At 38.0% G+C, this 25,861-nt stretch overlaps 1 protein-coding gene across 2 annotated transcripts in view; it reads left to right on the top strand.

Moving 5' to 3' along the window:
• Positions 1 to 25,861, top strand: part of LOC148848453 (NAD-dependent malic enzyme, mitochondrial-like) — a 147,980-nt gene that overhangs the window by 87,737 nt on the left and 34,382 nt on the right. For both annotated transcript variants that reach the window (XM_088952573.1, XM_088952574.1), the window contains 2 exons: positions 5,511 to 5,624; positions 15,538 to 15,603. In XM_088952573.1, the coding sequence (XP_088808699.1) occupies positions 5,511 to 5,624; positions 15,538 to 15,603 (180 nt within the window). The remainder of the gene's footprint in view (positions 1 to 5,510; positions 5,625 to 15,537; positions 15,604 to 25,861) is intronic.

The following is a 25,861-nucleotide window of genomic DNA, read 5'->3' as shown; positions in this document are numbered from 1 at the left end:
TGATAGTATATGTTGATGACATTGTTGTGACTGGTGATGACGCCATAGGTATCTCTCAGTTAAAATCCTTCCTTGCTTCAGAATTTGAGATTAAGGATCTTAGTGATCTCAAATACTTTATTGGCATTGAAGTTATAATATCCAGGAAGAGAATCTTTTTGTCACAAAGGAAGTATATTCTTGATTTGCTCCATGAAGTTGGGAAGTTAGGGTGTAAGCCTGTAGAAACTCCAATTGATCCCAACCACAAGTTGAGTGCTACTTAGACAAAGGGATATATCAGAGATTGGTGGGCTGTCTCCTGTATCTTTGTTTGACAAGACCTGACATATCCTATGTTGTTAGAGTGGTTAGCTAATATATGCATGAACCCAAGACATCTCATATGCAAGTAGTTAATAGAATTTTAGCCTATTTGAAAGAATGCCCTAGTAAAGGGATGTTGTATTCCAATCATGGCCATCTAAAGGTTGAGGCTTACACAAATGTTGACTAGGCAGAGTCCATTAATGATAAAAGATTTTGGATATTGTGCCTTAGTTAGAGGAAATGTGGTTTCTTGAAGAAGTAAGAAATAATTTGTTATTGCTTGATCTAGTGCTAAGGCATAGTATAGGGCGATGGTTCATGGAGTGTTTGAATTACTCTGGTTGAAGGCCTTATTGAATGAGATGGACATCCAAGTAGATACTACAATGAGACTGTATTATGACAACTAAACAGCCATAAATATTGCTCATAATCCTATTCAACATGATTGTACAAAGCATATTGAGGTGGGTAGGTACTTTATTAGAGAAAGAATTGCTAGTGGAGAGATTTGCCTTCCATTTGTAAGGTCAAAAGACAACTAGCTGATTGCCTCACTAAGGGTGTACACCACCCAAAGCTTGCCAAAAACCTTGTCAAGTTGGGCATGATTGACATATATGCTCAGCTTGAGGGTGAGTGTTGAGAATGCTTTGACAATGGTGTTTTAGTCTTTTCATCATCTTTTGTATTTGGGCGCCCAAATATGAGCATTCTTGTAATTTTTCTTCAAAGTATAAGCCCTAGAACAACAACATGGATGGATACCGTTATTTCTTTTGCTTGTGGATGATTACACTCGATATTCTTAGATATATTTGATGAGATCACGTGATGAGGTACCTATTTTGGTGAGACAGTTCTACCCGATGGTTCTCACATAGTTTGTGGTTTCAGATCAAGCAATTCTAGAGAATATTTTAAGAAGGATTTGGCCACATATTTTTTGGAGCATGAGGTGTTTCATGAGAGTAGTTTTGCTTATACACTACAATAGAATGGGGTAGCAGAGAGAAAAAATACACATTGTGGAGGTGGCAAGAAGTTTCATTATGTCGCTTTAGTTCCTGTTCATTTTTGGGGAGATGTAGTTGTCACGATTGTGTACTTGATTAACTGTGTGCCTTTACGCATCCCAGGGTTAAAGCGCCATTCAATCTTCTTTTTCCAGATGGGGAGGTATTTCATATACCCTTGAGAGTTTTTGGGTGTGTTTGTTTTGTTCACATTCTTGATTCTCATTGTAGAAAGTTGGATCCTAAGGCCAAGTAATGTGTTTTTCTTGGGTATGCTCAAAACCAGAAGGGGCATTGTTGTTATAATCCAATTTCGGGGAACAGGTTAGTATGGATGTTACCTCTTTTGAGTCTACATTCTTTTTCTTTGGTGACTCTCCACAGGAGGAGTGTTTTGGGGAGGAGAGCTCACATTCTGTTCCTCTTCCTATTCCTTCATCTGGTCCATCAGTTCCACCATCAGCTCCATTAGTTCCACTTGTTGCTCTACCATCAGCTCCACCATCAACTCCAATCCCACTACTTGATCCACTACGAATTGCCTTACAGTTCTTTTAGTGCTAGCGCAAGATGGTTGGCTCTACACATGCTCCAGTGGAAGAACTTGCACCATTCACCATCTGTCCATTCGAGATTCTAGGTTCGACTGATATAATTCTAGGTATTTCTCTTGACCCCATTATTGCCTTTGATCCCATTGATGATGTTTTTGTACTTAACACTGATGTTACAGCTGATCTTGATCTTCCCATTGCACTTCGCAAGGGAAAGAGAAAGCGTACGACCCATTGCATTTCACACCATCTCTCCTATAGTGCCCTATCACCTTCTTATCATGCTTTCCTTTCTTCCTTAGATTTAGTGTCTATACTTAGGAATGTTAGTGAGATTTTTTCCAAACTTGAGTGGAGAATAGTTATGATAGAAGAAATGGAGACTTTGATTAAGAACTAGACATGGGAGACAGTTGATCTCTGGGTGTTCACTATGAAGTATAGAGTAGATGGTAGCATAGAGAAGTACAACACAAGGTTGGTTGCAAAAGCGTATACACAGACCTGTGGTATAGATTATCCAGAGACCTTTGCACTAGTAGCTAAGATGAGCTCAGTTCAGATCATCTTGTCTCTAGAAGCTACTTATTCATGGCCGCTCTTCCAACTTGATGTTTAAAATGCATATCTCAATGTTGAATTTTAGGAGGAGGTATATATGGACCTTCTAGCCAATTTCTATGAGAATGTTGGTGAGGAAAACGCTTATAGGCTAAAAGAAGGTCATTATATGGTTTGAAGCAGTCACCTAGGGCATGGCTTGATAGGTTTAGGGGGGCATTGATCCAATTTGGATACACGCAAGCCCAGTTAGATCACAATCTCTTTGTGAAGAGGAAAGAAGCACTTCTGTCAGTACCGATTGTATATATGGATGATATAGTTGTTACAGGGAATGATTTGAGGGAGATTGATGCACACAAGAAGTCACCACAACAAGAATTTGAGATTAAGTATCTAGGTGAACTGAAATATTTTTTAGGGATTGTGGTTACAAGATCTAAGCATGGGATATTCATCTTTCAAAGCAAGTATGTGTTGGACCTACTGTAGGAAATTGGGAAGCTAGGAGTTAAACCAGCTAATACTCCTATTGACCCTAACCACAAGATTAATGCTTTGAATGGTGAGTTGGTTAAGGATGTTGGGAGATATTTATGCATGTCACACTTAGACATTTCCTATGTTGTTAATGTTGTGAATCAGTATATGCATGCTCCTCGGGTTCAGCACTAGGAAGCTATTGATAGGATACTTGCATCATACCTGAAGAAGCATCCAGGCAGAGGAGTTATATTCTCAGATCATGGGAATTTGAAACTGGAGTTCTATACAAATGCAGATTGGGTAGGTTGTCTAGATGATAGGAGATCCACATCAAGGGTATGCAACTTTATGGGAGGAAATCTGGTTTCATGGAAAAGTAAAAAGCAATTAGTGGTGGCTAAGTCAAGTGCAGAGGCCGAATATGGATCTATGGCCCATGGTGTTTCAGAATTACTTTGGGTTAGATCCTTCTTGAGTGAGATTGGGATAGATGCAAAAAAGCCCATGATGTTATATTGTGACAACCAAGCTAATATTGCCCACAATCAATTCAACATGGCAGGATAAAATACATTGAGGTTGATAAACTGTTCATAAGAGAAAGGGTGACAATCAGAGACGTCTTTTGCCTTATGTCTCCTCTGAGTTACAATTAGCTGATGTCTTCACCAAAGGGGTTGCAAAGAATAAGCTTGACCATGACTTATGCAAGTTGAGAATGTGTGACATTCACTCCCAACTTGAGGGGGAGTGTTGAGGATTTTGTGCAGATTTGTTAGTTGTTTTTGTTTATTATTTATTTAGATAATAAGTGGGGACCACAACACTCTTGTTGGGACCCATTGGAGTAATGTTTCTAAGTTTTTATGCAGTTTTATGTGTTATCCGCCCTATAAAGGCATATTAGTCATTGTACTTAGTTTTTATTTAAAGTATGAATACCAATGGGAGAGGGCAGCCATATCTGATTTTCTCTCTCCTTTCTCAACTTCTCTCCTCTTCCTCTTCCACAAGAAACTCTTCTTTTCTTTGTAAATTTTTGATTTAGTAGATTTCTACTGGAAATGAAAAGCAGAATACTTTTGGCATGCTTCTATTGCATTGTAAAGTGAATTTTACTAGCTAAAGTATGGTTTTCATTAATTGATGCTTTTTCTGTTTTGCACATTTTAGTTTGAAGAATTCATCTTCATATGTGCTACTATTTATTAGTTCATGTGCCATAATTTTAGTGATGCATCATTTTACTATTTTGTTGTGGGATAATAGACATTTTACACATCCATAGAGTGTAGACACCTTGAAGGAAATATTTAAGTCCTCTAATTTGTCAAAAAGAGTCCTGTTTGGCCTAAAATCCCCAAGGTAACTTGCTTTTTGATTTTTGAGAACCAAAGCTAAGAAAGTAGCAATATCACTTGGGTTGATGATTGCTCTCTTAAAAAAATCAACAAAAATAGGCATGGCATTAGTTTCGTGATTACCTTGGGGGATTGAGATAGGGAATGTAGATGAGACAGGATCATTAATGGGTTTGGCTCAGTCTGATCCGGTACCATTACTCTTTTGTTAACCAGGCATGGAATTAGGTTTGACAGAATGAACTGTCCCTCAAGAGCATCTCCAGATTGGTGGTTGACCTTTAGTACTGAACTCCCAATGGTATTCTCCTTATATTGCCCCTAAGAAAAGTCTATCCCCTAATTTACACACACGATGCACTTGCTTTCTGAGTATTGAATCACACTCTCCCTACATTGTGGTTGACCAATGATCCCCCCTTAAAAGGTGTCATTTCATTTCTCCTTGTGGTTGTTGGTTCCTGAACCATTCTTAACTTTAACATCTTTTTACAGCTTCTATTGTTGTAGGTATCGTTCTGTTAAAAGGGCATGCATGTCATCCTTGGAGAACTTGCAACTTCATTTAGAGGTCAAACTAAATTTTTGGAATGGTTGGCATTTTAAAGGTTTTCAAGCTTTTTGTAGTCTTATAGCAAATTGGAAGTGTGGTTTCTTTTGGTTTGAAAGGCAGGATTTATTTATTTTTGGTCATTTTCTCTATTTTGTAGTACTTGGAAGGAGAGATGATGCTTTAGTTTTCTGTTGGTTAGTGTACTTTTCCTTTGCAATACCATACTATTAGAACCATGAACAGAGGCTTATTTAGATATCCAAAAGCAGGAATTGAACAAACCATTTGGTCTAGAACTTTAAATATTTGTATTTCCTGAACTGTAGATTTTCTAGCTTCATCTCTTTTATTGGCCCAAATTAAAAAGATCAAGAAGCTTGCTATCCAAGTACTGAACAAGTTAATAAAATACCCGTACCAAGCTCCTTATTAGTTTTTCCATGCACTGGCAATAGAACCTATCTGGTTATCTCATTCTGATGACAATATGATATACATTTCATTTGTCTTTTATCTAATTGGTATCTATTGTTTAATTATATATTTTGGTGGAACATTGGAAGCTTTACTGGAATAGTGACTTGGAATAAATTTTCTATTGCTATCTTAAAAATCCACTTTTCTAAGAACGCTCCTTCTCATGCATGTCAATACTTTTCTGGAAATCCAGGGGCTAGTTACAGAGGATCGTGCAAATATTGATCCAGAGGTTTTGCCATTTGCAAGAAAGATGAAAGAAGTTGGTTATCAAGGATTACGGGAAGGAGCAAGCTTGGTTGAAGTGGTATAGAGGCAATTGTTTTAAAAACTTACACACTACACATAATAAATGTTGCACTGATGACTATTCTTCCATATCATATATTTTAATGTGAGAAGTTTCTTTTAAGTTATAGCCTTATAGGTGAATATTGTTCTCTGGGACATCTAGGTCTGTTAATGCATTACTGAATCTTGCAACTTGGGGTCTCTATGTTTGAGATGTATAGTTAGCTTTTGTTTCCTATGTTGTTCCAATGTTTTTTCTGTTTAATAAGTCCCATGTTGATTTCTTTTCTCTGCAATTCCTTTTTTGGAATTGTTGATGCCTTTGTATTGCCTCCATTTTTCTCATTCAATATTTTTTTGTTAATGACTTAAAAATGAACATCATTTTGCCTTGCTTTTGTTGGATTATGAATGACTAAATGCAGCAAAAATGTTAGTAGAAGATGCTGATTTTGAGATTGCGCATTCTTTAAATGAAGGGATGCCTTTTACCACTTGTCTGGTGCTCATGATTATTATGATCTTTAAATATAAACATTGGCCGGGACTTTTTTTCTTTTTTTTTTATAACTAACAAGATATTTAAATAAAAAACAAGATAGTTTATTAAATATCAAAATTTGAAGGGAAGATATGGGAGAGATCAAATCAGGAGAGAGATTAAGAGAAACAGAAACGGTCACCAAGTAAATCAAGAGAATCCAACAAAACTAGATCGAGACCTTGTGATACAATATTCATCTTATTTTGAAATTAGTATTTGGTTTAAGTGACAAGTCGCACCCTAAGTTTAAAGCATAAACCATAGTGACTGCAATAAAATAAATTTCAAAACAGAGAAAAGTCTGCATTGTACTGGACACTGTATAGAACTATACTGTTTTTATTTTATTTTATTTTTGGTGATATAAAAATTTAGTTGAAGGAAAGAAGGGAGACTTAAAGAAGAGTGGTGTAAGGTCCCTTCTAAGCTAAGCCTACAAGCGGTCAATATTATGATACCTTTCTCAATATATATATATATGTGTGTGTGTGTGTATTTCCTTGACAAGACACTGTATACAAACTGCAAACAAATTGGCTAAAGCATCTTAGGACCCTAGTTTCATAGAGAATTGACTGTTCATCCTGGAAGCCAAAAACCTACCAACTCTAAGAACAAATTATAATTTCGAAGACCTCATTCTGATCAATGCAGCCTTGCCTTCTCCAGGCTTGGAGAGTGACACATCCTAAAGTGCTAACAAAAAGTCAATAGCTAAATTCATGTTTGTCGAACATTAATTTAACATGGGTAATGTAATGCACTGTTGATGGTAAAAGAATATTTGTTACTTGTTTTAGAATTTAGAAACCATAGTAGAAGGAACAGAACCTGGTCAAATATTCAAAACCAGGTAGGTGAATTGATGAAATTGACATACTTCAATCAACTGAAAACCTCAAATTTTTAAAGACTTTCTCACAGCTTTCTTGTTTGGTAAATCTGATGGATGTCTAAGGACTTACTATACCCTCAAAGTGGAAAATCTTGTAGATACATACATACGTAGGTGTCCTTGTTTGTTCAATGTGCAAGTGATACCAATGTTTCTACTATTCTTGATGGTTGAGGTTGACATATTGAAATCAACTAGTAAATATGCACGTCGTTGCACATGTTTATTTCGGATAATATTAATAATTTCCATATCATTATTAAAACCATTTAAAAAGGATAAGTAATAAAAGCATGGTGTTCTAGTGTATTTAGATTTTATATTTCATTTTCATTGTTAATGAAGTTAATTCTTATTTATCATATTTACTTTTTTTAATATGATAAATATGTGATATTAGAGATGTGTACAAATTTTATTGGCAAAGTTTTGTGTTTTCCATATTTTTTATTTCTATCTATTTTTTGAGTTTTATTATATAATTATGACACCATGTGCTGACCTATTTGACTTGAAAAAAAGCAACCTCATTTTTGGGTAACTTTAAATTTTTTAATCCATTTACATAACTAATTCTAAAAATAATTCTTGTTTATCGCACTTATAATTATGACACCATGTGCTGGCCTATTTGACTTGAAAAAAAGCAACCTCATTTTTATTCCATTTACATAATTAATTCTAAAAAGCAACCTCATTTTTGTGTTTCCATCTATTTTTAAATTTTTATTATTTAATGATGACATCGATAGTTAACTCACTTACTCAAAGGATTGGGCCATTATGGTGCAAGTCAAGTAGGTTGGGCTGAATTTAAGCTTAACATAGGCCCAACCCAATGCATTAGACCTAAGGCTTCAGACCAAAGTCAAGCCTAATCTATTCAACTTGGGCCCAACCTCCAGCCTGCGTTGAAATTTGATGCACTTGGGTTTGTCATAGACTTGGGTCTATCAATTAGCCCCATGACAAAATTTGACATACAATATATGTGTATAATTGTATTTACATGCATGTATGCAAATATGTGCTATATATATATTTATGATTGTATGTATATATTTCAGGCTTGACTTTATCTACCTAAGGGATAGGCTTGGGCCTAACCAAAAAATAAGAAAGCCCAAACTTTTGAACCTAGGCCTAGGCCCAAGTTGAGGACAAAAAATTGAAGCTAGCCTATTTAAATTTACGAGCTAGGTTGATTCGAGCTTGAGTTAAGCCCACCTAATTTGCCTCCTTATGGACCATTGACCATTAATTAGATGCAAAAGCAGTTTTCTTTTTAATTTAGTTTAGTTTTAATTCTATTTCTATTATTAATAAAAATAACTCTTATCTATTACACTTATGTTTGTTTAATATGATGAATACATAATACTAAAGATGCACCTAAATGTCTTTTTACAAAATTTCTATGTTTTTAAAAATTTCTGTCTCTATCCTTTTTAATTTTCTTATTATTAATTTATGATATCATCAGTTGAATCATTGACCCACCACTTGAATAGGAAAATGGTTTCGTTTTTGGGTTAGTTTTAAATCTTATATTTCATTTCCATTGAATAAAAATACTTTTATTTATCATGCTTAATATTGTATGATATGATTAATAGATGCAGTGAAAATGGGCCAAATGGGCCTTGGTGACTTTATTTATTTTAAGTTATGTTTTAAGTTTGTCCTTCTAGTTATGTCCTTCTAGTTATGGGCCTCTTTTGTTTTGTTTTATTATTTCTTTAGTGTTGGCCGCCCCATTAAGGGCATTTGGGGAATTGTATTCAATTTAGAATTAAGAGAATAAAAGACAACTTGGGGGGCTAGAGAGAAAGGATTGAACTCTTCTCTTTTCTCTTCCCTTCTCTTGTTCTTCTATAAACCTCTATTGAAACCTTTCTTTCTTCTTCCTTTTCTATTCTTTTTCTATATTTTCTTTACTATTGTAGGTGTGTTTCACAACTTGGTAGCAGAGCAGGTTCTCACCTTCAACGTCTTTCTCTTTTCTTAGCCTATACATAGTGTGTATGGAGAACTGATCGGCTGATCAATCAACAACTTATGTAGCCCAATTAGGAGGGTTTTTGGAGAGTTTTTGTGGAGTTTTTCATCCTTTGTTGAAGTCCAGGGCAAGTTCTTGGAGATTTTTCCCAAAAACCTTAGATAACTGGAGACACTTTGAAGTTGGTGCTTGGGGATCAAATGGAAGCTCTTTGATTTCTATTAATGACAATTTGGGTTGGGCTGAGTATTGGAACCTCTAGTAGGAGCGATTGAAGTTTCTCTCCTTCTATCCTATTGGGTCCTGTGAAAGTTTGGAATAGGAAATCTAGCTTAGTAAAACCCTAATTTGATTTTCATTTGCATCTTTTCACTCAATGGAGCAAGCTGGAGGAGAAACCAAATATCCTAGTATCCCACAGATTCAGGGTTTGGACTTAGATGGCTAGTGGGGACTTTGTTGGGGGTAGTGACCACTGTGAAGTTGGATGGATCCAATTATTTAGCTTGGTCTCAATCAATTAAAATACATGTGTAGTAGAGGGAAATGGGGTTGCATTACTAGGAGTAAGAAGAAACCGGTGGAGGATGACCTTACGCTTAAAAGTGGATGCAAGAAAACTACATAGAATTGGGTTGGTTTGTGAATTTTATGCAGTCACACATTAGTCAACACTACCTGTGGATGGAAATTACAAAAGAAGTGTGGGATAGTGTCATAGAGACCTATTCCCAAATGCTTAGTGTTGCTCGGGCCTAAAAATTGAGGAATGATGTAAATAATCTAAGATAGGGAGAGAAATCTCTTTGGCAGGAGATTGATTTGTAATCTGAAGAGCTATACTCGAAGTAGCAATGAGGAGAAGAGAACCACAGAACTAAAGAGAATGTCGAACTGTTCTATCCAGTCGACTAGTCCTTTATTTATAGATGAATATGGTACAAGGTACAAGAAATTACTGGGATGCCCCTGATTAGTGATGGGACACCCAGATGACTTAAATCATTAAACAGGATTAGGCCCACGCCCATTAACACAAGCCCAGTTACAAGATAAGTTAAACATAAGAATGGGCTAATAAGAACTCTTATCAGCCAAACATCACTCTAACATTCTAACATGATTGATGGGGATTGTTGTTTGGGTTGTACTAAGGATGCAGAAACACATAGGAAGTTACTGGAGAGAAACCTGGTCTTTGATTTCCTCATTAGACTCAACCCGAATTATGATATTGTGAGGCAAAATGTTTTGGCAAAGGATGAGGTAACTTTGTCTTAGGCTTATGCTATGGTGAGTAGTGAGGAGAGCATAAGTTTAGCCTGTAGAGCCGCAAGTTGATCACTATGCTAATTCTAGGATGAAGCCAAATGTCAACGCTGGAAAATGCGCACAGAGCTCATTCCTACTAGACTTAGGAAAGAAAATAGTGAAAAAAGGTTTGAGAATGGAAAAAGGTGGAAATGCAAATTTAGCCACCTCCTCACAGAGTGAATGGGGACTGAGTGGTAAGAAGTCAGTGGGAGAGCAGCTTGCAGCTACTATAGCTGAGTACGAGAAATATGGCCAAATAGTCAATCACTTGGAGTCCACTACAACATCTACTTCATTAGAGTCTATTCCTTCCTCTGCATATGCACATTCAGGTAATCGTGCCACTACAAATCATGCTTCTATTTCATATACTCATAAAATCCCTTTGATAATTAATTTTGGTGCCTCTGACCATATGGCCAATGTTTCACATTTAGGGTCCGTTTGGTTAACAGGAATAGGGGTCTGGAATCGGAAGCGGAATAGGCTATTACGATTCCAACTATTTGGTTGGACGGAATCGGAATCCCATTGCCATTCCTACTAGAATGGCATTCCCCCATTTGAGGGAATGGCCATTCCCTGCCCCTCCCTTGGGAATGAAATCCCATTCCTGCTGATTTTAATTCCGTTTCCCACTCCTGTCTGAACCAAACAGATTGGGAATGGATCATTCCGATTCCGACTACGAACCAAACAGACCCTTATTCATCTCTTACCAACTCCTTTCTGGTCAGTACAAGATATCCCTTGTTGATGGCTCCCTTTCCCCTATCATAGGAAAGGGAGACATTAAGACCTCACATTTCTTGACCTTATCATCTATTCTTCACGTACCTAAACTTAATACTGATTTTCTTTTATTTAGTAGTTTAACTAAATCCCTTAATTGCAGTGTGATCTTTTTCCCTTCATATTGTGTTTAGGACATGAAATCTTAGAAGGTGATTGGGAGTGGCCATGAGAGGTGAATGGGATCTATCTGTTAGTCATGCTTGAGCAGAGACAAGTACAACCTTAGAGAACTGCATTTGTTTCAAAGTCCACTAGTCATATTATGTTATGTCATAGTCATTTGGGTCATTTGTCTTTCTCTTCATTGAGTCAATTGTTTCCAAAGCTATTTAAATGAATAAGTTTGTCAAGTCTACATTATGAGTTTTGTGAGTTCTTAAAGCATTGTAAGAACACTTATCCTTCAAGTAATAAAAGATCGAATATTACTTTTAATATTGTGCACTTTGATGTGTAGGGGCCTTACCATTTACCTTGTATGGGTGGCTATAGATATTTCATCCTATTTGTTGATGACTTTTCATGATATGCCTATATTTATCTTATGTGCTCAACAATTCCATGAATATATACCCACTCAGTTTGATACCCGCAGCAAAATATTCCGATTAGACAATGCTAAGGAACATTTTAAGAAGAACCTTACTTCCTACCTTGAGAAATTTGGGGTTGTCCATCAGAGTTCTTGCACCCATACTCCACAATAAAATGGAGTAGCGAAGAAGAAAAACACACATATTGTGGAAGTTGCAAGGAATATTCTTTTTCCTACCCATGTACCTATGAAGTTTTGGGGTGATGCAGCTTTAACAACCACCTATCTTATTAACAATATGCCTTCTTGAGTCTTGGGGTTAAAGTCTCTTTTTGGAGTCCTTCCTAGTGTTGAGCTTTTCTCCATTCCTCTACGTGTCTTTGGTTGCACTTTCTATGTCCACATTCTTAGTTCCAAGAGACTAAGTTTGAACCCAAGGCTCAGAAATGTAACTTCCTTGGGTATGCCTCCATAGAGAAAGGGTAATGTTGTTTTGATCCCATTAGTGGCATCTGGTTTGTTTCCATGGATATCACCTTTGCAGGATCAATCCCATTTTATAGTTGTCCTTCTAAGGGGGAGAGATCTCTTGAATTATTTTCTTCATCCCTTCCTTTGTCAACTCCAGTTGAGTCTTGTGTCAAGTCCTCTACAATTACCCCATTCTCGTGGAGGGATACTCTCCTTTGAGGTCTTCCATTCCTGCTCCTCCCCCTCTTCTTGCTAGCCCTTCAGTTTTTATCACTCATCCAATTCTCTAGAGGTGGTACCAAGAGCAAAGGCTAAGGCAAACATAGGTTGATCCTACACCTCTAGTTGAGTCTTAGGTGCTTTCAATCACCAAAGAGAGGATAGGTCCAACATCTCCACAACTAGCACGTTCATTTCTAGACCTTGACCTACCCATTGCTCTGAGAAAGGGTAAGAGGAAATGTATAGTTCATTGCATTTCCAAACACCTTTCCTATAACTTGTTACCCCATCCTATTATTCCTTTCTAGCCTCCATTTCCTCTTAACCCATCCTAAAGTTAGTGACTGTAGCCTTAGCCAAACCAGAGTGGAGAGATGCTATGAGGACTGAAATAGAAGCACTCCATAAAAATAATACCTAGGATATTGTTGACTTAGCAGTTGGGAAGGAGCCTGTTGGGTGTAAGTAGGTTTACATTATTAAATATCATGTAGATGGGTTAATTGAGTGATATAAGGCATATCTTGTTGCTAAGGGATATACCTAGGTATATAGGATAGATTATATTGAGACTTTTTCTCTAGTTGCTAAAATGATTTTTGTGAGAGTTCTTTTATCCTTAGTAGTAAGTTGTGATTGGCCTCTTTATCAGTTTGATGTTGAGAATGCATTCCTGAATGGTGATCTCACTTAAGAGGTATATATGTCCCTTCCTCCTAGTATATATGGTAAGGAGATGCAAGGAAAGGTGTGCAGATTGGAGAAGTCACTTTATGGCTTCAAACAATCTCTACGTGCTTGGTTTGACAGGTTTAGGGCTGCTCTTGTTTAGTTTGGCTACGCTCAAACTCAATCAGATCATACCTTCTTTGTTAAGAGGAGAAATATTCTAGTTACATTTCTTATTGTTTATGTGGATGATATTGTTGTTACTAGCAATGACATAGAAAAAGTTAATGTTCTCAAGAAGTTCCTTAATTCTGAATTTGAGATTAAATACTTGGGGGAGTTGCGGTATTTTCTTGGGATTGAGGTTGCTAGGTCCAAAGAAGGTATCTTTATTTCTTAGTGGAAATATGTGTTGGATCTTCTTATTAAGATTGGAAAACTTGGTGCTAAACCTACCTCCACCCCTATTGATGTGACTCATAAACTCTCAACGAATGATGGAGAACTTTTAGCTGAGAGGGGAGTGTTTCAGAGATTATTGTGGAAATTTCTTTATCTATGTATGAGTCTCATCTAGACATTTCATACGCGGTGAGTGTAATCAGCCAGTTCATGCATGCTTCCAGAGATACACATATAGCTGTTGTAGAAAGGGTGCTATGCTATCTTTAGGGAACTCCCAAGAAGGGTATATAATTTCCTAAAATGGCCATATGAAGGTAGAAGCATATACAGGTGCTGATTGGGCTAGTGTGGATGATAGGAGATCCACATTAGGCTATTGTGCTATGGTGGCTGGAAATATTGTTTCCTGGAGAAGTAAAAAGCAATTAGTGGTTGCTAGATCTTCAACTAAGGCAGAGTATAAGGCTATGGCCCATGGGGTTTCTAAGTTGTTATGGCTTAGACTCCTTGATGAGATGGGTGTTTCATGTCAAGCCATTGATGTTGTATTGTGTAACCAAGCTTCAATTAACATTACGCACAACCCGGTTCAACATGACTGAACTAAGCACATTGAGGTAGACAAACACTTTATATGGGAGTGATTGGCTTCAGGAGTGGTGTGCCTTCCTTTCATTGCACCAGAAGAGTAGCTAGCAGATTTTCTAACTATGGGAGTTCCGAAAGCAAAGCTTCAACATTATATAAGCAAGCTGGGCGTGATTGACATCTATGCTTAGCTTGAGTGAGAGTGTAGTGAGAATAGGCCAAATGGGCCTTAGTGACTTTATTTCTTTTAAGTTATGTTTTAAGTTTAAGTCCTTTTAGTTATAGGCCTCTATTTTTTGTTTTATTATTACTTTAGTGCTGGCCACACCATTAAGGGCATCCAAGGAATTGTACTCAGTTTAGAATTAAGAGAATAAAAGACATCTTGGGGGGCTAGAGAGAACAGATTTAACTCTTCTCTTCTCTCTTCCATTCTCTACTTCTGCTGAAATCTTTCTTTCTTCTTCCTTTTCTTTTCTTTTTTTATATTTTTTGAATTATTGTAGGTGTGTTTTACAACTATAGGTAATATTAGATATGCGCCTATTTTTTTATAATTTTTTAATATTTGTATTTATATTTATTTTTAGATTTTTATTATTTGAATATGAGAAAATTGGTTGACCCATTTGACGTTGATGGTTGAACTATTTACTTGCCACTCAGACAAAAGGGTGGTTTATTTAATTATTTTTCTTGTTGCTTTTGAACATAGATTTTACATTATTAAAAATGTTAGATATAGATTTAATTTGTATAATATATTTGGTGAGAAACAAAAATACTTCAAATAAAGTATCTAAGGAGAGAGAATGAGAATTAATATCTTAATGAGAGGACATTTAATGAAGTGGAAAGTAATAGTAAATTACATTTTTTTTCATAAAAAGTTAAAGAGGGATTAAATTCACAAATGAGGGTGTTTTAGTCAAGAAAATTCCCAAAATCTTATTCATTTAATGTGCCTTAACTATAAGATTTAATGAAAGGAAATGGGACTTAATACCCTAAATATAGGACTTAATGATGGGGAATATAATGAATTTAATAAAAGTAATACAGATATAAGATTCATCATCATCATCTTCGCCATCGTAAATTTTGATGGGCAAATTATCCACTGAAAATATATTCATCCATGTCCTTTTCATTGTACCTCAAAACAAGATGTCATAATGAGGCAAGAAATTGTGCTAGTACTCTCAAGAGTATCTCTTGTTTCATTATTGTGGTGGCATTTTTTGTTATTTTTCTCAATTTTTTTAAGGCCTATATCGTTTGTCTTTGCCTTTTAGGTGTTTTAATATTAAAAACGTTTATAGTAAATTATATCAATTGTGTTATTTTAGATGCATCACAAGGAAGCCACATATTTCTTCCTAATTCAAGGTTGATAATTTCTAGTTGCACAATTGAGATAATATACCTTGCTTTATTGCCACATTTACTGTATTAAATCACATAAATGCTTTTCTAATTCTATACTTACCAGGTTCGGCAAGTGAATCCTGATGTTCTTCTTGGGTTATCTGCAGTTGGCAGCTTGTTCTCCAAAGAGGTATAAAATGATTAAGTTGTGATAAATTAAATGTCATGGTGGATTTGCATTTGGTCTTCATAACTTTTGTTCTACAAGGCTTGTGCTTCAGATTTCCCCCCTATGAGATGTAAAAAGGTTGTGGTTAATGTTCAAAAATACTTATTTGGAAATGTAAGGTCATTATCCAATATTGGTCCCAGCTACCTGGAGTCTTAGGAGGGGTAGAATTGATAGTGTAGAGAGATTGGGCACAATGGGCCTTAGTTCTCTTTGTTTAAATAGGTTTATTTCTGTTGCTAGTTCTGCTGTAGTGGGCCTTCTTTATGGGTCTGTTTTTATTTCTTTTTGTTTATGCTGAAGTCAACTGCCCAATTAAGGGCACTCTTGTAACTTTACACATTTTTTGTTTCAACATATATAAATCAAATGAGAGAGACAAATGAGAGAGATCGAGTTACTTTTTTCCCTCTTCTCTTCTCTTCCATTCTCTCATCTTCTTCCTAAAGCTTGTACTGAAACTTGGTATTAGAGCAGGTTCCCACCTTCAACATCTTTTTTGGCTCATACATAGTGTGTATGGAGAACTGATTGGCTGATTAATTAGCAACTTATGCAGCACAGTTGGGAGGATTTTTTGGAGAGGTTTTTGGAGATTTTCATCCCTAGTTGAAGCCAAAGGCAGGTTCTTGGAGTTTTTTTCCTGAAAACATTAGATAATTGCAAAAACATAATTACAGGTTCTAGAGACACTTTGAAGCTAGCGCTTGGGGATTAAAGGGAAGTTTTTTTATTTCCTTTAACATTGATTTAGGTTGGACAGTTTTCTGGAACTTCTGGTAGGGGCATCTAACTTTCTCTCCTCCCATCTTGTCAGATCCTGTGAAACCCTAGTTTTGGGTGGTTGAAGTTTTTGCTTTGGGTTAGCAATTCTTGATTAGTAAAGCCCTAATCTAATTTTCATTTGCATCCGTTAAGTCAATGGAGCAAATTAGAGGAGAAACCAAATATCCCACAGATTTTGGGTTTCGACATGGAGGGTCTACGGAGACTCTATTAGGGGCAGTGACCACTGGAAATTTGGATGGAACCAATTATTTGGCCTGGTCTCAGTCTATAAAGAAACATGTGTAGTAGAGGGAAATGGGGTTACATCACTGGGAGCAAAAAGAAACCTACGGAGAATGATCCTACCTATGAGAGGTGGATGCAGGAATTACACAATAGTGGGTTGATTAGTGTTAATGATTTGATTAACACTGGTTTAGTCCTAGGTCTGAAGTAAGAAAGAAAGAGAGGAGAAGAGAAAGAAGAGAGGAGAGAAAGAAAGGGTTTGGCCAAAGAGAAAAAGATAACACTCTCTTATCCAACCGACCTTTTATTTATAGTTTGTGCATTAGAATACAAAAGACAATTACGTCATGTATTAAGTATCGGACACACAGCTTAAACATAGAAAAAATAGACAACTTACCTTTAGTTAAATGACAAAAAAACTAAACTACCCTTATGTTGTTGACTCTAACACTCCCCCTCAAGCTAATGAGTATTTATCTTATAATCCTAGCTTGTTATATACATAATCCACTGTCCCCCGACTCAACCCTTTTGTAAATAGATCTCCCCACTGATTTCCTTAACTCACATCTGTCGTACTTATCACTCCACTGATCACCTTTTTTCTTACAAAGTGGCAATCAACTTCTATATGCTTTGTTCTCTCCTGAAAAATTGGGTTAGAAGAAATGTGGATTGTAGCTTTGTTATCACATTACAACTTCATAAGCTTGTCAATTGAGAACCCCATCTCCTACAAAAGGTTTTTCAGCCACACTAGTTAACATGTTCCATGGCCCCATATTCAACTTCAGCATTGCTTCTTGCTACTACAATTTGTTTCTTGCTCTTCCAAGTCACCAAATTTCCCCCAAGGAAGGTACAATATCCTGTAGTGAATCTCCTGTCAGAAACTGATCCAACCCAATCAGCATATGTATACCGTTTTATCTCAAGAGTTCCTCTATTCTTTTATAACAATCCATGACCTAGAGCTCCCTTCAAGTATCTGACAATTCTTAGAACTGCATCCCAATGTGGAACCCAAGGGTGTTGTATAAACTGACTTGCTACACTCACTGCAAATAATATATCTAGCCAAATATCAGTCAAATAGTTCAACTTACCTACCAACCTTCTATACTTCCTAGGATCTTCAAACTCTTCACCCGCATCAATACTTAACTTGACATTTGGTTCCATAGGTGTTTCATTTGGTTTGGCACCTAATAGTCTTGTCTCTTCCAGCAAATCAAGGACATATTTTCTTTCACACAAGTTAATACCATGTCTTGATCTTGCAACTTCTATTCCCAAAAAATATTTCAGCTTACCCAGGTCTTCTGTTGGAAGTGATCATGCAGAAAAGTCTTCAACCTATCAATTCCCATACTATCACTACCAGTTATGACAATGTCATCTACATACACCACTAATAAGATCTTCCTAGCCTTCGATTCATAGTTGAACACAGAATGGTCTACCTGGTACTGTTTAATGCCAAAGTCCTTTACCACTTCACTGGACTTTCAAACCATGCATATGGAGACTGTTTCAGCCCATAGATTGCCTTCCTACTACAAACCTTAACATCCTCCCCCTGAGCAACAAATTGGTGGTTGCTCCATATATACTTCCTCAAGAAGGTCACCATGTAAGAAGGCATTTTTAATGTTAAGCTAAGAAAGGGGCCAATCATACATTGCTGCTAAAGGGATCAACACTCGAACTGAACCAATCTTAGCCACAGAAGAAAAAGTTTCAGTGTAGTCAACTTCATACAACTGAGAGTAGCCTTTTGCCACTAATTGAGCCTTCAAGCTTTCCACATTGCCATCTAGGAGATATTTCACAATATACAACCACTTACATCCAACAACATGCTTACCAAGAGGGAGAGTGGTAAGGTCCCACATGTGATTGTGTGCCAGTGTAGACAATTCCTCTTCCATTGCTTGGCACCACCTAGGAGAGGTAATAGCTTCTTGGACATTCTTAGGGATGGAGACAGAGGATAATAAAGATATAAACTAGAAATGGGAAGTAGAAATGTGAGCAACATAAACATAATTGGAAATAGAGTGAGAAGTACAAATACATTTTCCTTTCCACAATGCAATGGGCAGATCAATATCAAAAGGAAGGGACAAAATTGCTAGATCCGTCGACGAGGAATGAACTGGAGGAGGAGCTGATGCCCGTCTGTGAGTATACACTTGTGTGATTGGTAGCCTTTTGTTAGAATGCTAGAGTGTGTTCGGCTGATAGGGTCTCCTATTAGCCCATTCTTATGTTAATTTTATCTTGTAACTGGGCCTTTGCTAATGGGCCTAATCCTGTTGATGTTTTAAGTATTATGGTTGTCTCATTACTAATTAGGGGTATACCAGTAATTTTATTGTACTTTGTACTTCACTTATATTTAAATAAAGGCGTAGTCGACTGCTAACATAGTTCGACATTCTTTGCATCTAAGAAGTTCATCCTCTTCTTTACTACTTCTAGTTCAGCTTCTTAGTTTACACCTTTCAGTATTAACCTACATTGGAGAAGACAACTGAGACAACAAGAACTGTAGGAATGGGGTCCTCAAGTGGAATAGGAAGAGAAAACATGAGAGGAGGAACATCAAAGCTAGAAAAGAAGGGAACATATTCAAAGAAAGTGACATCTAAACACACAAATGAACGAGGAGAGCTAGAGTTGTAACATTTATACCCTTTTTGAGTTCTAGAATAACCAAGAAAGATGCATTTTGTAGCATGTGCATCTAACTTGTCCAGTCCAAGCACTAAATTATGTAGAAAACATACACAACCAACAACTCTGGAGTAAGGGGAAATCAAAATAAAGTAGGAAACAAGGATGAGAAAGGTGACTAACTTCCAAGGATAGACATGGGCATCAAATTGATGAGAAAACATGATGTAAGGACAACATCACTCTAAAAATGCTTGGGAGCATTCATATCATGTATAATGGACCGAGCAGTTTCAAGTAAATGTTGGTTCTTCCATTCAGCCACACCATTCTGCTTTGAGGGTAAGTACAAGAAATTTGATGAATTACAGTGTATTGTTCTAAATATTGTTGAAATGTTGTTGGACAATATTCTTTAGCATTATTCGAATGGAGAATCTTAATATGAACACCGAATTGGGTACGAATTTCAGCATGAAAGTTTTGAAAAATAGAGAACAAGTCACTTTTGTCTTTCATAAGATAAAGTCATGTCATCCTTGAGTAATCATTAATAAAAAATTACAAAATACTTGTAGCCATTGTACGACACAATTTTATTTGGACCCTAAACATCTGAATGAACTACCGAAAAAGGACTCAAAACATGAATATCAGCCCTAGGACTAAAGGACTTTATGATGTTTTCAAAATTGACACAATTCACAATCCAAAGAAAAAAGATGACTTAACGATGGAACAAGTAACTTTAGAGCCTTGAGAGATGGATGACAAAATATGCAGTGCCATTGGAGAGAAGTGAGAGAAGATTGAAGTGCTACTTTTGGACCACCACCATCAAGATAATACAACCCACCAGCTTCATGCCCTCCACCTTATCTTCATCCCCCTCTTGAGATCCTTAAGCATACAAGAAAAGGGGTAAAAGGTGATATAACAATTAAGAGATTAGCTAGGGTAACTGTTTAGGATGTGGAAGACTGGAAGAGAGAAGAAAACACACCTAGAGTCCTAGTCATATGATCAGAGGCTCCAAAATCAATAATCCAATGTAAAGGTTTGGATGTCAAGCAAGCCATAGCTGAGTGAGTAAGGGTAGTTGTGTTTTACTGAGAAGAAGTCTAAAGAAATTTTTCATATTCATCACATGAGACACTCACCATTTCCTTACCAGAAGCACCTGTAGATGTGGAAGGTGTTTAATCAGCTTGTTGGTTCTCACTAACTGCACCGCCACTACCACTAGTTACAACATGATTGTCCCAAGTATTGGGTGTGCCATGCAAGTCATAACAGAAGTTGATAGTATGCCCTCTAACCCACAATATGTGCATCTCCTAGGACCACCTTTGTTCCTTAGAAGTCCACAGCCACCTCCACCACCTATATTCCCATGACCTCCCCCTCTCACCACCACAAAAATAGACCTGTCAAAAAGGGTAGAATGCTATGAAGGTTCAACAGAGATCTTCCAGAGTCGGGCAAACACCTCCTCAAGAGAGGGAAGAGCAGATTCACCTAGCATTTGTGCCCTAACAGCTTTATATTCAGATTTCAATCCCACTAAAAACCTTGTCACATCAAGTTGTTCCCATTGTTGTCGCTGAATGTTAACATCTAAAGTCAAGGGGTGATACACGTTAATCTCATTATGAAGGTTTCTCATACTAGCCCAATACTCTTCTAGGCTCTAATTTCCCTACTTCATATTAAAGTACTCCTAAAAAAGTTGGTATGCTCTGGTGGTGTTATCTTGGCCAGAATAAAGTTTCTTAGCATCTCCTTGCCTATATCCAAGAACATAAATTCACACTAATTTTAGGTTCCATGCTATTCCACAATCAAGTCATAATCTGTGCACCCCCTGTTTCCACTCACTATACCCCTGAGATTCAGATGATATTTTCTCCTCCTTCACATGTTTTACCTTCTTCTTGGCTCTCAGGAACACTTCCACCGGCTTAGCCCATGGCACATAATTCTCATCATTTAATTTGATGGAGGTCATCTGTACATCCAAGTAATTAAGGGAAATCATAACACCAGTTTTATTATTGTAGAGAACACTAAAGTGGGCCCCACAGCTACGGTCCCACTGTGTTCGTGGGGTAGAAGATATTCTAGTCTGCTTAGGGTTAGCTATTGGTCATTTAGTTGTTTCAGTTGTTATTTATTTCAGTCTTTGTTTTACTCTATTTGTTATGTAAACACTAAGGGCAGATCTGTCCTTCCCATGTAATGAGCATAACTTATAAATATTAAATAAAGTGGCGGCGGCAGAACATGAAGCTTTTGCTCCTCCTTTCAACCCTTGTGTTCTACTGCTTCTTCTCCCTCTTTCTCTTCTCTCCTCTTTCTTTCTACTTATCTTCGATCCTGAGATTCATTAGGGTTCAAGACTGATAACAGTCCTGAACTTCTAGTTGGTATTAGAGCCAAGTTCTCTCATGTGAGTCTAGTCTAGCCGACCACATGAGAACCATCTAAGGCTGGAAGACTGAGAAAGCAGAGTTCGTTGACTGGTTCTTGGAGATCTCCAGAGGATTAGCAGCTGTTTGAAGAAGTATCACAGTTGTAGCAAGTTGGTGATCAGGAAGAATCAGAGAAGGCTAAGGTTCGGGTAACCTTGGTAGGCAGCGAACTGCATTCTATTGTAAGTTTTTTACTTTCTGAGAGAAGTAACATCAGAAAAGATAGGTTGGATCTATCCAGTAAGGGTGGCCGAACTACTCTAGGGTTTTATCTCTCTATTCTCTAGGGTTTCTCTAGGGTTTTGTCCTATCCCTACGGCAAACCCTAGTATTAGGCCGAAACTTGTGATCTTATTCCTGCGGCAAACCCTAGAAGTCTCCTCAACATTGATCAGTTTTAGGGTTTCATATTAACCCTAATACAAACCTTATCCTTAAGGCTCTTAGGACTGATTAAAACCTCGAATTGGCTTCAGCATATCAGATTGCCCTTCAAACTGTGTTTCAGTCTTCTTTCGGGGTTTCAAACACTTTTGAAGGGGTGAAAACAGTTCGGACTGTTGCTGTTGTGTGTGGTTATTGATTTCAGATCAGTCTTATATATATTTCATGCACATCTATCGTGAGTACAGATTGGTTCTCCACTGATTTTGTGACTGTTGTTGGGAGTTCTAGTGCTGGTTTTGACTGTAGTAACCATAATCTTTGATACTTCTGGTTCTTGACTGAAATGGAGCTTAAGAATCAGGCAGAAGGCAGTTTTGGGAACAACAGTTATGGTGGTGGTTCTGAGACAGGTTTTCAGATTACAACCGTAAAGTTTGATGGATCAAACTACTTGGAATGGGCCCAATCAGCCATGATGGCTATTGGGGGAAGGGGCAAAGTAGGGTATCTCTTGGGAGATGTAGCAGAACCTTCCAAGGGAGACCCTACGTATACCAAGTGGGTCCAAGAAAACTACTTGGTTATGACATGGCTCTGTAATTCAATGCAGCCCCATATCAGCCGAAATTACTTATGGGCAAAGACAGCCAAGGAGATATGGAATGTGATGAAAGAGACTTACTCCCAACCCCTTAATGTTGCCAGAGCATATGAGTTGAAATGTGAGGTGAATGCCCTTAAACAAGGAGAGAAACCGGTGTCGGTCTATTTCTCTAACTTGCAGTCCCTGTGGCATGAGATTGATCACTTAGAGACTCTTGAGTGGGAGAGTCCAAAAGATGCTCAGATACATAGAAAGCACATTGAGACAAACAGAGTGTTTGAGTTTCTGGCAGGACTGAATTCAGAATATGATATTGTGAGGCAGCAGATCTTGACCAGAGATAGTGTGACCCTCTCTCAGGCATACTCCTTAGTGCACAGTGAAGAGACCAGGAGGAAAGTCATGATGCAACCTCAGCCGCTTACACCTGCCTTGGTAGCTGTCAAACCCAAAACAGAGGGTGATTCAGAGAGGGACAGAAAGAAGGAAGATAAAAGGGATGTGGTGTGTGAGCATTGCAAGAAACCTAAACACAAAAGAAACATGTTGGAAGCTGCATCCACATTTGGTCCCGGCAAAGTTGAGAAATAAAAGGAGTAATGCTCATGTGGCTACGACTACTGATTCAGCATCCTCATCTGGCACGAGAGGCACACCATTAGAGACCTTAGCTGCAGTTCGGGCAGCTCTAATACAATTGGAGAAGGAAGTTGGCAGTTAAGCTCAGTTACCACAGTCATCATCAGCTCCGGCTACATTGGCCTTTGCACACTCAGGTACTCAAGCCTCAGCCTACCATGCCTCCGCTCCAGGTACTACTGAACCGTGTTGGGTAATAGATTCAGGTGCATCTGACCATATGACCAGCTTGCCCTCTCTGTTTACTACTTATCACTTATCTTCTGGTAGGGATAAAGTATCTATAGCTGATGGCTCTCTTGTCCCTATTTCTGGCAAGGGTTACATCAAACTGTCAGATACTATATCCTTGTCCTCTGTCTTGCATGTTCCTCAACTGGATACTAACCTCCTTTCCGTCAGTAGCATTACCAATCATTTGAACTGCTCAGTAACTTTCTTTCCTGACCAATGTGTTTTTCAGGACATGGAGACGAAGAAGGTGATTGGGACTAGTTGTGAGATGAATGTGATCTATCTGCTCGGGGAGAGTTCTCGTCAGGAAGAGTCAGTGGATAAGAAGTTACTTGTTTCTCAAGTTGTGAGTCCGGTTATGTTGTGTTATAACTGATTGGGTCATTTATCTTTTCGGTCCTTTAAGAGTCTGTTTCCTACTTTGTTTGAGTCTGTTGAGTCATCTCAGTTGAAGTGTGAAAGTTGTGAGTTGGCTAAACATTGTAGAAACTCTTATTCATTGAGTAATAAAAGGAGTAATAGTTCTTTTGATATTGTGCATACTGATGTTTGGGGGCCATATCACATTCCTTCTATGGGGGGGTACAGGTATTTTTTGCTATTTGTTGATGACCACACCCATTTTTCATGGGTTTATCTTATGCGATCACGAGATGAGGTGCCTGTCCTGACCCAAAACTTCCACCAAATGATCCTAACACAATTTGATGCCAGGATAAAAGTGCTTAGATCTGATAATGCAAAGGAATACTTTGCTAAGCCATTGGCATCGTACCTCCTTAATCATGGGGTTATCCACCAGAGCACGTGTCCTCATACACCTCAGCAGAATGGGGTTGCAGAGAGGAAGAATAGGCACATCTTGGAGGTGGCTAGAAGTATTATGTTTACCTCCAATGTTCCTATTCTCTTCTGGGGTGATGCTATCCTTATGGCGGTATATCTTATTAATCGGATTCCTTCTCGGGTTCTTGATATGAAACCTCCTTTTTCCCTTCTATACCCCAATGAGGAGTTGTTCACTATTCCCCTCATGACATTTGGTTGTACCTGTTTTGTTTAGCTTCTTGGTCCCAATCACTCTAAGTTTCAACGAAAGGCCTCCAAATGCATCTTTCTTGGTTATGCACAAACTCAAAAGGGTTATTGTTGTTATGATCCTGTCTCAGGGAAGAAATTTGTATCCATGGATGTCACTTTCTTTGAGGAGACACCCTACTATTCTCGGGTCTCTCATCAGGGGGAGAGTAGTGAGCGTGGAGATTTGGGTCTTTTTCTTCAGGGGGAGGAGGAGTGCAGTGAGGACAGGGTTAATACCTTTGGGGCTGTTCCCTTACCTATTCCAGTTGATGATGAGGGCTGTAGTAGCGAGGGTGGTCAAAGGGATCGGGAGTTGAGAGTCTATCATAGGCGATGCAGGCAGATTGATCCTGGTCATCAGTAGTCCCAGCCAGCTACAATCTCTTCTGCGGCTCCAAGTCCAGATATTACAGTCCCAGGGCCCATAGAGACTCCTTCCATTGTTGCTACCTCACCCTCTGCAGATGACCTTGACCTTACCATTGCCCTCCGTAAAGGAAAACGGCATTGCACCACATCTACAGCCCACTGCATCTCCCAGTTTTTGTCCTATGATCGCCTATCTCCCTCCTACAGGTCCTATCTCACCTCTGTTGCTAATGTCCCTATTCCGAGAATAGTGCAAGAAGCCCTATCAGTCCCAGAGTGGAGAGGTGCAATGCAAGTTGAAATGGATGCCCTGTTGAAAAATAATACATGGGAGCTAGTTGACTTGCCCAAAGGAAAGAAACCAGTTGGATGCAGGTGGGTATTTACTGTGAAGCATAATGCGGATGGTTCCATTGAGAGGTACAAAGCTCGGCTAGTTGCAAAGGGGTTCACTCAAACTTATGGTATAGATTACTTGGAGACATTTGCCCCGGTAGCCAAGATGACCACCATTCGGGTTCTATTATCTCTTGCAGCAAGCTACACTTGGCCTTTGTACCAAATGGATGTTAAGAATGCTTTCCTGAACGGGGACTTGCAGGAAGAGGTCTACATGCAGTTGCCTCCTGGATTCTATGATACAGAGGTGGGTAAGAAAGTTTGTCGGATCAATAAGGCTTTGTATGGTTTGAAGCAGTCACCTAGAGCTTGGTTCGACAGATTCCGACTAGCCCTTGGG

This window comes from Nelumbo lutea, chromosome 6 (genome assembly GCF_056320005.1).
Source record: "Nelumbo lutea isolate HS-2025 chromosome 6, American lotus-T2T, whole genome shotgun sequence".
Classification (NCBI taxonomy): domain Eukaryota; kingdom Viridiplantae; phylum Streptophyta; class Magnoliopsida; order Proteales; family Nelumbonaceae; genus Nelumbo; species Nelumbo lutea.
The sequence above is the reverse complement of the archived record's forward strand: the minus strand, read 5'-3'. Positions and strand labels throughout refer to the sequence as shown.